General features: G+C 36.2%; 1 protein-coding gene across 4 annotated transcripts in view; it reads left to right on the top strand.

Moving 5' to 3' along the window:
- Positions 1 to 9716, top strand: part of LOC127841162 (mitochondrial proton/calcium exchanger protein-like) — a 49835-nt gene extending 40119 nt beyond the window's left edge. For all 4 annotated transcript variants that reach the window (XM_052369783.1, XM_052369784.1, XM_052369782.1 and 1 more), the window contains 3 exons: positions 3 to 112; positions 1350 to 1491; positions 5595 to 9716. In XM_052369783.1, the coding sequence (XP_052225743.1) occupies positions 3 to 112; positions 1350 to 1491; positions 5595 to 5783 (441 nt within the window). In that variant the 3' untranslated portion in view covers positions 5784 to 9716. The remainder of the gene's footprint in view (positions 1 to 2; positions 113 to 1349; positions 1492 to 5594) is intronic.
- Positions 9717 to 13771: the final 4055 nt, after the last annotated feature.

Below are 13771 nucleotides of genomic sequence, written 5' to 3'. Positions count from 1 at the left end.
AGGTTCAGGCAGAGAAGGACCAATTGCAGCAGAAGATAGAGCTAGAGGAGTCAAAACTACAGCAAGATGCAGCGGGCAAGCAGGAGAGACTCAAGGCCATTGAGATAAAAAAGTGAGGCAGCCTCTGTTACCCTTGTTCTAGAAACACTAGGCCTAATAAATGTGTGTAAAGTGTTGTCCCTGATTAACTTGTGCAGTCTGCACAGGGACAACACTTTCCGCCTAATCTGGATTTTAAGCTAGAAAGAGACTTTCTTGAAATGAAAAATACCACAAAAGCTGAAAGTGCCATCCCGTATTAGCCTGTGCTGGCTGCCCAGGCTATTTGGGGCGGACACTTTGCGCACTAGCATAAGGTCAAATTTTCACAGAATTAGGGTCCTTGTAACGTCTGAAGGAGAGTTTGTGTGGCCTGAACAGCCTGTGTAAGGTGTTGGTATTAGTATTGTCTTCTGTGACATTCAGTGTGTGCTGCAATTACAGAAGACCTTTTTGTGCAGTCATCACAAACATTTGAGTCATGTTCTGAGAAAACAGAGCATAATGCATGTGTGTGAAGTGTTGTCCCAGATTAGCCTGTGCAGTCCGCACAGGCTAATCAGGGACGACACTTTACGCTTTTATGGTACTTTTAGTTTCAAGGAAGTCCCTCCTTACTGAAAATCAAGTTAAGGCGGAAAGTGTAGTCCCTGATTAGCCTGTGCAGATTGCACAGGCTAATCTGGGACGACACTTTATGCGCATGCATTATGCCCAGTTTTCTGAGAACGTGACTCATTTAGTGTTGAAAGTTTTCAGTTTAGGAAAGAGTTGATGTCAGTAAAAGATCTAGGATCACAAAAGGTACAGGGTTGCTGCTAAAAAGGGCAGAGTAGCAAGCAACACCAGTTTGGGGACAATTTCTATGCTTTCTAACCAGTCTTGAGGGGTAGAAAAGGAAAAACAATGAGGAGAAGCTCCTTCAGCCATACTATTTGCTCCAGATTTTTCCCTTATTAATTTTAATTATAGCACATACTTGTATAGCCTCATAGTCCCATCAATTGTTGTTGAATCCTTGGACCAATAACATTGGACAAATGACCTTGCAAAAATGACCGTGGACAAATGACCTTGCAAAAATGATCATCGACAAATGACCTTGCAAAAATGACCGTGGACAAATGACCTTGCAAAAATTACCGTGGACAAATGACCTTGCAAAAATTACCGTGGACAAATGACCTTGCAAAAATGACGGTGGACAAACAGAACTGCTAAGTGATGAACTTTCGAGAGCTGCTCTGTTTCTGTGGTTTTGTTTCATAAATAATTTTGTTTACATTCTTGTTTTCTGTATCTCTGTACAGGGGTAACCTGATCAGCACGAATGAGGTGCTTCTATCCCTGAAGCGTTTGCAGACAGTCCCGGATGATGTGAGAATGCAGAAGGTTCTACAAGTGTTGGACACAGACGAGGATGGGTTGATAGACATCACAGACGTTCTAAAGGTACACAGGGGGGTTTACTGGTCAAATTTGAGGCCGAAAATCGGGCTCCATGCCCAATCTCAAAAATGGTATGTGCCATGCTCTGTGAAAAAGGGGTTAAATGCATGTGCGTAAAGTGTCGTCCCAGATTAACCTGAGCAGTCCACACAGGCTTATCAGGGACCATATTTTACGCTTTTATGATATTTTTTGTTTCAAGAAAGTCTCTTGTTAGCAAAAATCTAGTTTAGGTGGAAAGTGTCGTCCCAGATTAAAATCGAATTACACTTTATGCACATGCATTTAACCCCCTTTTCCCATAGCGGGGTTCATTTATTTTTCCTGAATGACTGCCTAAATGTCTCCATTGAAGGTTTCCCCCCAAAAAAGTTGTACATGTTTACATTTATTTAATTTCCCTATCCAGCTCTTTAATTTAATACTTAGTTAATATAATATTGAAAACAATTTTGAAGTTTTAGCAATTTTCCAATCTACAACACAATGCGATGTTCCCCATTCCAAAGGGCGGCCCTGGCTCCATTCCCAAAATGTGATAAAATAACTGTACTGGGCCTTGTTATGTCAAAGATCTTACCACTTAGTTAAGACTTAAGTTAAAGTTCTCAATAGATAAGCTTATGATTCAAATTAAGGACATGTGAATGCTCAAAATACATGTGAAAATCTGCACATGTTGACTGAAAAATATTAAGTATAATGTTTTAATAATGTGTTACCTTATTATTCTCCCCCAAAAAAATTTGGGGTGAGCATATAGTCGCCGCTTCGTCTGTCTGTGTGTGTGTCCGTCCGTCCGTGCACAATTTTTGTCCGGACTATTTCTCAGCAATTAATGACCGGAATTCAATTAAACTTTATGGGAAGCTTCACTACCAAGAGGAGATGTGCATATTATCAGCTGGTTCTGGTCGGATGATTTTTCACAGAGTTATGGCCCTTTGAAATTTTCTATAAACTGTACATATAGTGCAATTATTGTCCCCCCCAACTACTAGACGTTTCCTTTTATCTGAATATATTGTGCAATATTGTGAAAAATACAACCTTTGGGGAGCATCACCCTTCTCCACGGTTTCTTGTTACTTACATTTGTAGCACTCTTTTTTACCACCAATTATCTTCCGCCAAAGGTGATGGGATATAGAAATGGCGTTGTCAGTCTGTCAGACATCCTTTCCTCTGTCACAAAACTGTTTAGTACCATATCTCAGAAAGTATGTAAAATATCAACATGAAACTTCATGGGTGTATAGATATCAATGAGGAGAAGTGGCATGCAAAAGAACCATAACCCTACACTTTCTTTAACAAGAGTTATTGCCTTTTTTAAGATGTAACTTTTCAGGGCTATATCTCCGATACCATGCAAGACTTCAACATAAAACTTCATGGGTGTATTGATATTAATAAGGAGATGCACCATGCTTAAGAAAGACAACCATTTACTTTCTTAAAAGAGTTATTGCCCTTTGTTGTTTTTGTATGATGGAACTTTTAAGGGCTATATTTCAGATATAAAACAACAATTCGACATGAAACTTCATGGGTGTGTAGAATTGAATGGGACCAAGTTTAATATTTTTGCTGCAACTTCACAAGAATTGTTAACTTCAAATTTCATTAAAAGATTTTATGAACAACCTCTTAAGCCGAGACTTCATTTAAATTGATTTTTATGCCCCCCTTCGAAGAAGAAGGGGTATATTGTTTTGCACATGTCGGTCGGTCCGTCTACCAGATGGTTTCCGGATGATAACTCAAGAACGCTTAGGCCTAGAATCATGAAACTTCATAGGTGCATTGATCATGACTGGCAGATGACCCGTAAAATAGTTTCCTGATGATAACTCAAAAATGCTTACGCCTAGGATCATGAAACTTCATAGGTACATTGATCATGACCGGCAGATGACCTCTATTGATTTTCAGGTAACTAGGTCAAAGGTGAAAGGTCAAGGTCACAGTGACTCGAAACAGTAAAATGGTTTCCGGATGATAACTCAAGAATGCTTACGCCTAGGATCATGAAACTTCATAGGTACATTGATAATGACTGGCAGATGACCCCTATTGATTTTCAGGTCACTGGGTCAAAGGTCAATGTCACAGTGACTCGAAATAGTAAAATGGTTTCCGGATGATAACTCAAGAATAATTAGGCTTAGGATCATGAAACTTCATAGGTACATTGATCATGACTGGCAGATGACCCCTATTAATTTTCAGGTCACCAGGTCAAAGGTTAAGGTCACAGTGACAAAAAACGCATTCGCACAATGGCTGCCACTACAACTGACAGCCCATATGGGGGGGCATGCATGTTTTACAAACAGCCCTTGTTTTAGGAAACAATCTCAACTTATGACTGAGGTTTTGCATATCTATGTTAACTTATTATGCCCCCCTTCGAAAAAAAGGGGGTATATTGTTTTGCACATGTCAGTAGGGCGGTCGGTCCGTCCGTCCGTCCACCAGATGGTTTCCGGATGATAACGCTTAGGCCTAGGATCATGAAACTTCATAGGTTCATTGATCATGACTGGCAGATGACCCGTAAAATGGTTTCCTGATGATAACTCAAGAATGCTTACGCCTAGGATCATGAAACTTCATAGGTACATTGATCATGACCGGCAGATGACCCCTATTGATTTTCAGGTAACTAGGTCAAAGGTGAAAGGTCAAGGTCACAGTTACTCGAAACAGTAAAATGGTTTCCGGATGATAACTCAAGAATGCTTACGCCTAGGATCATGAAACTTCATAGGTACATTGATAATGACTGGCAGATGACCCTATTGATTTTCAGGTCACTGGGTCAAAGGTCAAGGTCACAGTGACTCGAAATAGTAAATTGGTTTCCGGATGATAACTCAAGAATAATTAGGCTTAGGATCATGAAACTTCAAAGGTACATTGATCATGACTGGCAGATGACCCCTATTAATTTTCAGGTCACCAGGTCAAAGGTTAAGGTCACAGTGACAAAAAACGCATTCGCACAATGGCTGCTACTACTACAACTGACAGCCCATATGGGGGGGCATGCATGTTTTACAAACAGCCCTTGTTTAAGGAAACAATCTCAACTTATGACTGAGGTTTTGCATATCTATGTTAACTTATTATGCCCCCATTCGAAAAAGAGGGGGTATATTGTTTTGCACATGTCGGTAGGTCGGTGGTTCGTCCGTCCGTCCACCAGATGGTTTCCGGATGATAACTCAAGAACGCTTAGGCCTAGGATCATGAAACTTCATAGGTTCATTGATCATGACTGGCAGATACCCCTATTGATTTTGAGGTCACTAGGTCAAAGGTCAAGGTCACAGTGACTCGAACTAGTCAAATGGTTTCCGGATGATAACTCAAGAACGCTTACGCCTAGGATCATGAAACTTCATAGGTACATTGATGATGACTCGCAGATGACCCCTATTGATTTTCAGGTCACTAGGTCAAAGGTCAAGGTCACGGTGACTCGAAACAGTAAAATGGTTTCCGGATGATAACTCAAGAACGCTTAAACATAGGATCATGAAACTTCATAGATACATTGATCATTACTCGCAGATGACCCTTATTGATTTTCAGGTCACTAGGTCAAAGGTAACGGTCACAGTGATTCGAAATAGTTAAATGGTTTCCGATGATAACTTAACAATACTTACGCCTAGGATCATGAAACTTCATAGGTACATTGATCATGACTGGCAGATGACCCCTAGTGATTTTCAGGTCACTAGGTCAAAGTTCAAGGTCACAGTGACTCGAAACAGTGAAATGGTTTCCGGATGATTACTCAAGAATGCTTACGCCAAGGATCATGAAACTTCATAGGGACATTAATCATGACTGGCAGAAGACCCCTATTGATTTTCAGGTCACTAGGTCAAAGGTCAAGGTCACAGTGACTCGAAACAGTAAAATGGTTTCCGGATGATAACTCAAGAATGCTTACGCCTAGTTTTTGGTATTTGAGTCTACTAAATGACTTATTAAGATGCGCAGTAGGGGGCATTGCGTTTCTCAAACTGTTTTTTAAATTATTTCATTTCTTTGAATAACCCATTTCATTTGTTACCATCATGCCCCTGCAGGCAACTGAGCTGATCAGCCAAGAGAATCTGAAGCTGAACAAGAAGCAGATGGCGGACGTGATGACGTTGCTGAAGAAAGAGGCCCAGATGGAGATGGAGCAGAAGCAGCTGGAAAAACTGGAGAAAAAAGGGGAGGAGCTGAAAGAACATGTGGAGGCGGGGCCTGAGAAGATTGACATTAAGGCATGAGTCAGCAGATTTTTACAATGTTTGGAGAATGACTACATTTTAGCCCTGCTCTGATAAAAAGGGTTTTAATTATTGGGCATAAAGAGTTGTCCCAGATTAGCCTGTGCAGTGTGCAAACTGCACAGGCTAATCTAGAAAACAATGTACGCCCTTTAAGGCTCAAATTGAACGATATTAGAGTAGGAGTAATACTGGAGTATGTGTACATTCTCCAGGGACTAGTAACTTCAAATGGGTTAGTAAAAGGAAACAGAAATGGAGAGAAATAGAGATAGAGACCTCTATATTAACCTGTTGACCATGACCGGAATCAATAAAATATTTGCCCATTCAAGCAAATGTTTTGGTAACTAAGGCCATAGGTCCATTGTTTAAAGATACAATTACTATTTAACAAGATACAGTTAAATATAAGAAACAATTCTTTTCATGTTTTGGCAATCATCAACTGTTAAGTTAACTGAAAAGAAATCTACACACTTTAAGACCTTACTGTATCATGTTGAGTATGTACATTACATGCCCCTTGTTTATTTGTATATTAACAAGACAAAAAATTAATAGATTAAAAACTATAAAAGCGAATTCTTAAAAAGCCTATATTATTGTCTCCTACCGGTGAAACCGAAGGGGACTTATGGTTTGCACTCCGTCTGTCTGTCTGTCTGTCAGTCAGTCAGTCCGTCACACTTTTCTGGATCCTGCGATAACTTTAAAAGTTCTTAATATTTTTTCATGAAACTTGAAACATGGATAGATGGCAATATGGAGATTATGCACGTCATTTCATTTTGTGCCTACATCAAAAATTCTGGTTGCTATGGCAACAAATAAAAAATATATATAAAAATTCTCACAATGGTGGAGTTTCACCGGTAGGGGACCATATTGCTTGGCAATCTCTTGTTTTTATTATTTTGTTTCAATTTGAACTAGCTTGAAGGCATCAATGTGATAACTGAGTATTTGTTTTCAAAATGTTTAAATTAATTATGTCATATTTGAAATGAAGAAACTTTGTTTAAAATTAAATATAAACGTTTCTGCACAACTACATTTTGCGTGCAATTGTTTTCATCAAATATAACGCAATGATCATAGACATCTTTTGTTCACATGCTAGGGCCTTGTGATTGCAATTTTTTCGTGTTTTTTTTCGTAAAATTGCATTTGCAAATTCTTACTGTACCCTTTTGAAAATAATGCGAACTGCCGATGATACTCTTTCTCTTGCAGTTTCTTGTTTTATGTAGCATTGATTTGTTAACTTACTTGTATCTCAAGTTAGTTAAATGGCTTGCTAAATTGTCTGTATAGAAAGTTAACAAAAAATAATGTTGAAATAGTACTTGTATCATTCTTTCCTGCCATTAACAACAGATTCCAGCGGAATAATTTAGAGTTCACTCTAGCATGAACATCTTAACTCTGTCCCACTGTCTGCAAAGTGGAAATGGTTATGTGCAAACAGCATAAAACCAGAACAGCCTGCGAGTAACTCGCAGTCTGTTCAAGTTTTATGCTGTTTGCTGCTCTTCAGTATCTAAGGGTTGGAAATAAAGCCTTTAAAACTTTAATAAAGTAAGAAAAGTCTTTAATTAAATTTAACTTTCAAAGGGACTTCAACATGCTTCAAAACATGTATCTAAAGGGTCTAATAACTGAAATATATTTTCCTCTATGTAGTTTCAATTCTTTAATCACAAGTCTTATATGTACATTTGTTCAACATCTTGGCATTTAAAATCAATTGCAATCAAGTCAATTACTTGTTATATCTAAATATTTTGTATATTTTTTACATTTACTTTTATGATGTTAGTATTTGTTTTATGTTTTTGTTTTGTATTTTAAACTATATATGGAAAGGTCAAACCATTTGATCAATTGTTTTGTGTTAGATTACAACAAATTATAATGTGTCAGAAATTTGCAAAGCATATTTAATTGCATGAATGAAGGTCCTCATTTTTAGCTCGGCTGTTTTCGGAGAGAACCCGAGGTATTGTCATAGCCAGCTCGTCGTGTCCGCCGTCCGTGTCAAGGTTTGTTAAGTTTTTAACATTGGCTCTAAAATCAATGTCCTCCACCTACAACTTTGAAACTTCATATGTAGCTGCACCTTGATGAGTTCTACACGCCACACCCATTTTTGGGTCACTAGGTCAAAGGTCAAGGTCACTGTGACCTCTAAAAAGATATAAAAAAAACTGACAAGCTTTTGCAGCCGAGCGTGGCACCCGTTATGCGGTGCTCTTGTTTAAAATTGAGTGTGTTAATGTTTGACATTTTTATCATTTACATGTATATGCATGTTGTAAATAATAAGGATGTTATTGTTTATTTCATGTATATTAGTCATGTAAAAATAATGTTTTAACAAGGTATTTGTAAGTCAGTAATGCAAAACATTTAGAATGTCCTTCTTTTACAAACTCTGTAGAAAGGTAATCCATCACAAAATCACCATAAACAGTGGGGTTATTCACACAAGATCAAGATACAAACAAAATAAGTTGTTGTTGCTTTTTAATTGTTACTTTGTCTCACTTTGTGAAAGGCATTTTATGTTCGTCTTATGAAGCTTTTTAATTTATTGGCATTTTTGTGCTGTTCATTCGAACCTGTTATGTTATAGTGTTGTTGTTACAACTGTATTGTACTAGTGTTGTTCATGATTTATCCCTTTCCCACTAAGAAGCAAAGTGAAAAGGACTGTGCAAACAGCATAAAACCAGAACAGCCTGCAAGTAACTGGCTGTCTGTTCATGTTTAATGCTGTTTGCTGCTCATCAGTATTTAAGGGTTGGAAATGAAGCCTTTAAATCTTGAATCTAGTAAGAAAGGTATTGATTTAAATTTAACTTTCTAAGGGACTAAAAATGTGTTGAAATACATATCTAAGTGGTAAGGGTTATTATGAGATTCATACACCCTTGTGATATACACTGTTTTTAAATGGCTAATTTGAATAATTGTCAGAAGTGAGTCATTTAATTAAGTTTGCTTGCCTGTTAGGTAGGTCTTTTGAAAACTTGTGTGGGAATTATTTGAGAGTATGTATTGACAAATGAAAGGAAATATATTAGAAAATGAACTAACAGAACTGGGCAAAAATCTAGAATATTTGTCGATTAAGAGAATTTAAGTTCACAGCCAGTGATGTTTAAATTTATTTAAAAAATATATTTTCCAGCCATAAGTTGTTCACAATTTGAATACCTTAAAAACTGAAACCTGTTTTGACAACAACAAAAAATTAATTGTTAACAGGAATGTTAGTTGAGCTTGAATTTAAAAAGAATTTGAAAAGAATCTATTCTCTAAACTGCTTCCGTGTTTTGACAGTTTAGCCTGTGTTGTTTAGAAAAAAAATAAGTTTTTGAAATAAATATTTTAAGAAAACACCAAAGGATATTGTTATTTTATTGTGTTGTTATGAAATTGCTGTTAAATGAATTTATAATCAGATGGCTTTCGACAAATAAGTAGATGTAGATTAATTGGGATGTTCAAAGGTTGTGGAACATGACTTGCCAGCCTGGTTAGATGTATGTTGAGAGTGGATCTGACTGTAGATTGTAGTCTAATACTCAACAGGGTAAACAAATGTATTGTTTAAAATACTTATTTTAATGTGTATTAGAAAAATGGGGAAAATACATTAAATGACATTATATAAACATTTTAAAATTATGAACAAAATATAAACAGTTCAATGTTAAAATAATAGTACATGTATAGGAAAAAAAACAATAAAGAGGGAAAAAAAGTAAAGGACCAGAAAAATATTCTACATTTGTACAAAGTGACATGTTTGATTAAATGTGTGACTAGATTAACAAAAATTGTTTGTTTCATTGTTGCTGCTATTTAGAAATATGTTTCAGTGTATGTAGTAAGCAATAAATAGTATATACTAATACAAGTTCACTGCCATTTCTTTATTTGATTTTCAGCTGAATATATGATGTAATAGGATTTTGTATACTAACAGACATGGAACAGTTTCTATCGCTGGCAATATTTCAGAGTGCAGGATTAACGAGGCCCACAAGGGTTTACACATTGGCTGGGCAGAATGTAAACACAACGTTAAGAACTTTATTTTTGCAATTATCGTAAGTTATTTAAATGCATTTGCAAAAATCTTAAGTGCATAAAAGACAGTTTTTCTTTCTTTTTTGTGTCGCTATCTTAAGATTTAAGAATAAATCCTTGAATACGTCTGAAATAGGTTAATAAAGTTGATGTTGCAGCATAACTGCATACGTGAATGCTGTTCACAGAATTTTTGGCCAGGTATACAGCCTTATTAAATCAAGTAATCCTCATGTATTTCATGTATTTGACATTGCAATAAGCAGCATAAAACCTGTCTTTTATGAACTAGTTGAAATTCTTATGAAATGGTGTTATAAAAAGTTATTTGAAAAAAAGCTCAACATACCGATGTGTTTACATCCATTAACATTTAATCATGAACCCCACAAAGTCACATGATCCTGTACCCTGATATGAGTCCGATGTCTTACATAAAAGTGTGGTCATATGAGTCCGATGTCTTACATAAAAGTGTGGTCATATGAGTCCAATGTCTTACATAAAAGTGTGGTCATATGAGTCCGATGTCATACATAAAAGTGTGGTCATTTCCTTAAAAAAATGTCTAGAATACTTATAATGGCTATTTCATATCAATTAGTCTTAACATTTAACTTTTATTACAATAAAATGTATAATATTAAAGTATGCAACTTTTCAGTGGAATGTTTATAAAATCTAAATACTGCTGATGTTCCAAGTGTTCTATTCATTGACTTATTGCATGTACTAGATGTGGACACTGTACATGGGCCAATGTTTAGTTGGATTTGTAAATTCTTTAAACTATCTTGTATGTGTTCAAAGTCAAGCCTTTAACAATAAATCAGTGGTAAGATTTGTGGCACCAAAAAGCTAGCAATCCAGTTGCAGGTTATAAAGTGTGTTTCAGACCTCAATGTGTATTTGTATTAAGGCTTGCTTGGTTTCATATTATTTTATGATTTGTATCTAGCGGTTTTGTTCATTTTGTTAGTGTAATATCTTTTATTTTAAATCCTTTAGTGTGAGTCAGTGAGTTTAAGCAAGACAATGTCATGAAATAAACATGCATGTATATTTTAATACACAGCATCCTCTGTTCAGAAAACTCATTTTAAAGCGGTCTATTTTTAGCTCACCTGAGTGTTATTTGCTTATGATGAGCTTTTGTGGTCGTCTGTCGTTCGTCATGCATTGTTTGTCCTGCGTGTTCAACATTTGCCTAGTGATCACTCTAGTGGCTGCATTTATTGTCGAATTTTATTAAACTGGGTCAAAATAAGTGTTTATATAATTTCTGAGCCAAGTTCTGAACTGGGTCACTGGGGGTCAAAGCTAGGTCACTATATCAAATTAAAGTTAAGGCCCCTGATGGCTATAGAGGCACATTTATTGCTTAATCTTCATGAAACAAGGTCAGAATAATTGTCCTTATGATATCTCTGCAGAGTTGGAAACTGGGTCATGTGGGTCAAAAACTAGGTGAATAGGTAAAATAGAAAAAAAACGATTAGCACTGGAGGCTACATTTATTCCTATGAAGCTTGGTAAGAACAATTGTCGCAATAAAGTAAGGTTTGAACTGGGTCAGAACGGGTCTAACACTTGGTCTCTATGTCAAATTAAAGGAAAAAACTTGAGAACACTCGATGCCTCATTTCCTTCGTGAAACTTGGTCAAAATATTTGTCCCAGTGAAATATCAGCAGAGTTTAAAACTGGGTTACAAATATTAGGTCACTAGGTCAAATTAAAGTAAAGGCTGTGAACACTCTAGAGGCCACCGAATTGTCCAATCTTCATGAAACTTGGTCAGAACATTAGTGTGGATGATATCTCTGTGAAGATTAAAACTGTTTCACTTTGGGTTAAAAACTTGCTTACTAGGTTAAATTACATACTAGTAAATTGCTTCTGAATACTCAAAGGGCCTCATTGATCGCATGAACCTTAGTGAGATCAATTGTCCGATCTAGGATGAGTTCAAAACTGGGTTATGTGGGGCAAAAAAAACTAGGTCATTTGGTCAAATTGAGGAAGAAGATGGTGAACATCCTGGAAGTCATATTTGTTCGTGCCTTATGTCTTGTTGCGAATTGCTAGTTGCAAATACGGGGTCATGAAGATGTATCTTTTTGGAACTGAATATGTCATACATTCCTCGTTTCATAAAGTGATATACCAGATGTATTTAGTGAAGAAGTTTATGTGTGTATTACAATGGCTTAAAGACTGCAAATATGTCATAAGAAGTTTGTTTACTTATATAGGATTGGATGCTTTTTCAAGACTTGGTTAATATTTATGTTATACAATCTGCTCAAATCAACAGTAACTTATATCCGCAAACAATGAGTGTTCTTTTGTTTATGGCTATTTGAAGTTGTACTAAAATGGATTGACACCTAAAAGCTAAACTAGTTCAAACATGACTTTATCCGGTGTAAAGTTTGTTATTTTATTGGTAAAGCATAAAGAACAATAACATTACATAAAAGAAACAATGTATAGCTTTTGTTATAAACCTTACCAATGACAAACACTTATAACTAATGTCTTATTTTGTAACAAAAATCCTTATTCTGGGCTGGGTTAAACAAGAATGTCTTTGAAAAGGTCACCGACATGTCAGTCTTTTACTCCATCTTTACTTTAGAAGTAAAGATATGACATCCAAATCATTGGCATGGTAAGTCATGAAACAACGAACATATGAGCCTCGCTCTGTGAAAAGGGGGTTTAATGCATATGCGTAAAGTGTCCTCCAAGATTAGCCCGTGCAGTCCACACAGGCTAATCAGGGACGACACTTTCCGGTTTTATGATATTTTTAGTTTAAAGACTCTTCTTTGCAAAAATCTCGTTTAGGCGGAAAGTGTCGTCCCTTGATTAGCCTGTGCGGGCTGCCCTGGCTTATCTCGGATGACACTTAACGCACATGCATTAAACCCCCTTTACATAGAGCATGACTCAGTTATGTATTTGAATTGGATCTACTGATCTCTACCGTATAGTGTGTATCGCCCAATCTACTCAGTTAAACAAAGCGTATATTGAGTGTTAATTTAAACATATTTTGGTCAATGTCTGGAATTGTGAAGTTATTTTTATTAGTTCTGTTTAATTTTAGTTTTGCTAGTATACTATCTAATATTGAATACTTTCGACAACAATACATATCACACACGTTTCAAGACTAGTTTATGTAACAGTAACAGTATGCCTGTGCGATGTATCTTGGTGATCGGTTTGTATGAACCAAAAGCTGAATAAGAATATGCTGGTTTAGCAAACCGAAGTCCACTTTAATCTCACTATACTTGATAAGCAACCTCACCCTCTAAAGTCCTTCTCAATTGTGCTTAAGCAAGGACGCCTAAAAAGGTCCACATCAATTACATAATAGGAACATACTGGTTAAGAAAATACGATTGAAAAAATCCACCTATATAAGAACATTATGGCTAAAAAAGGTCGCCACACATGTCATTTTCAATAAGAACATATTGGTTAATGGGGCACAACGACGGTAGGTTATTTCATTAAATATTAATACGTATCAAAACAATTCATGTTCCTTCGTTTTACACGCGTATATTGATCAAATAAAGGAATGCTTAATCGGTGGAATTGGTAAGAATATTTTTTACAGTGTCAAACAAACAAAAATCCGATAGTTGGATTCGATTCACAAAAAATCCGAACATATTTGTATAGCGAGCCCGCATCACAAATCCACTCGTTAAGCAACACGCACTGTACTAATAAAATTAAATGAATATATTAAACCAATCTCGAATTATTCATATCTATTTTATAATGTATGTATTCATGTAATCGATTCTTAATGTATGAATTACAATGTGTACTCATTCCTCCATTTTTCATCCCCTCCCCCCGCCC

The sequence above is a fragment of the Dreissena polymorpha genome, chromosome 8 (assembly GCF_020536995.1).
Source record: "Dreissena polymorpha isolate Duluth1 chromosome 8, UMN_Dpol_1.0, whole genome shotgun sequence".
Taxonomy (NCBI): Eukaryota; Metazoa; Mollusca; class Bivalvia; order Myida; family Dreissenidae; genus Dreissena; species Dreissena polymorpha.
Note: the sequence above shows the minus strand (reverse complement) of the source record. Positions and strands in the feature narration are given on the sequence as shown.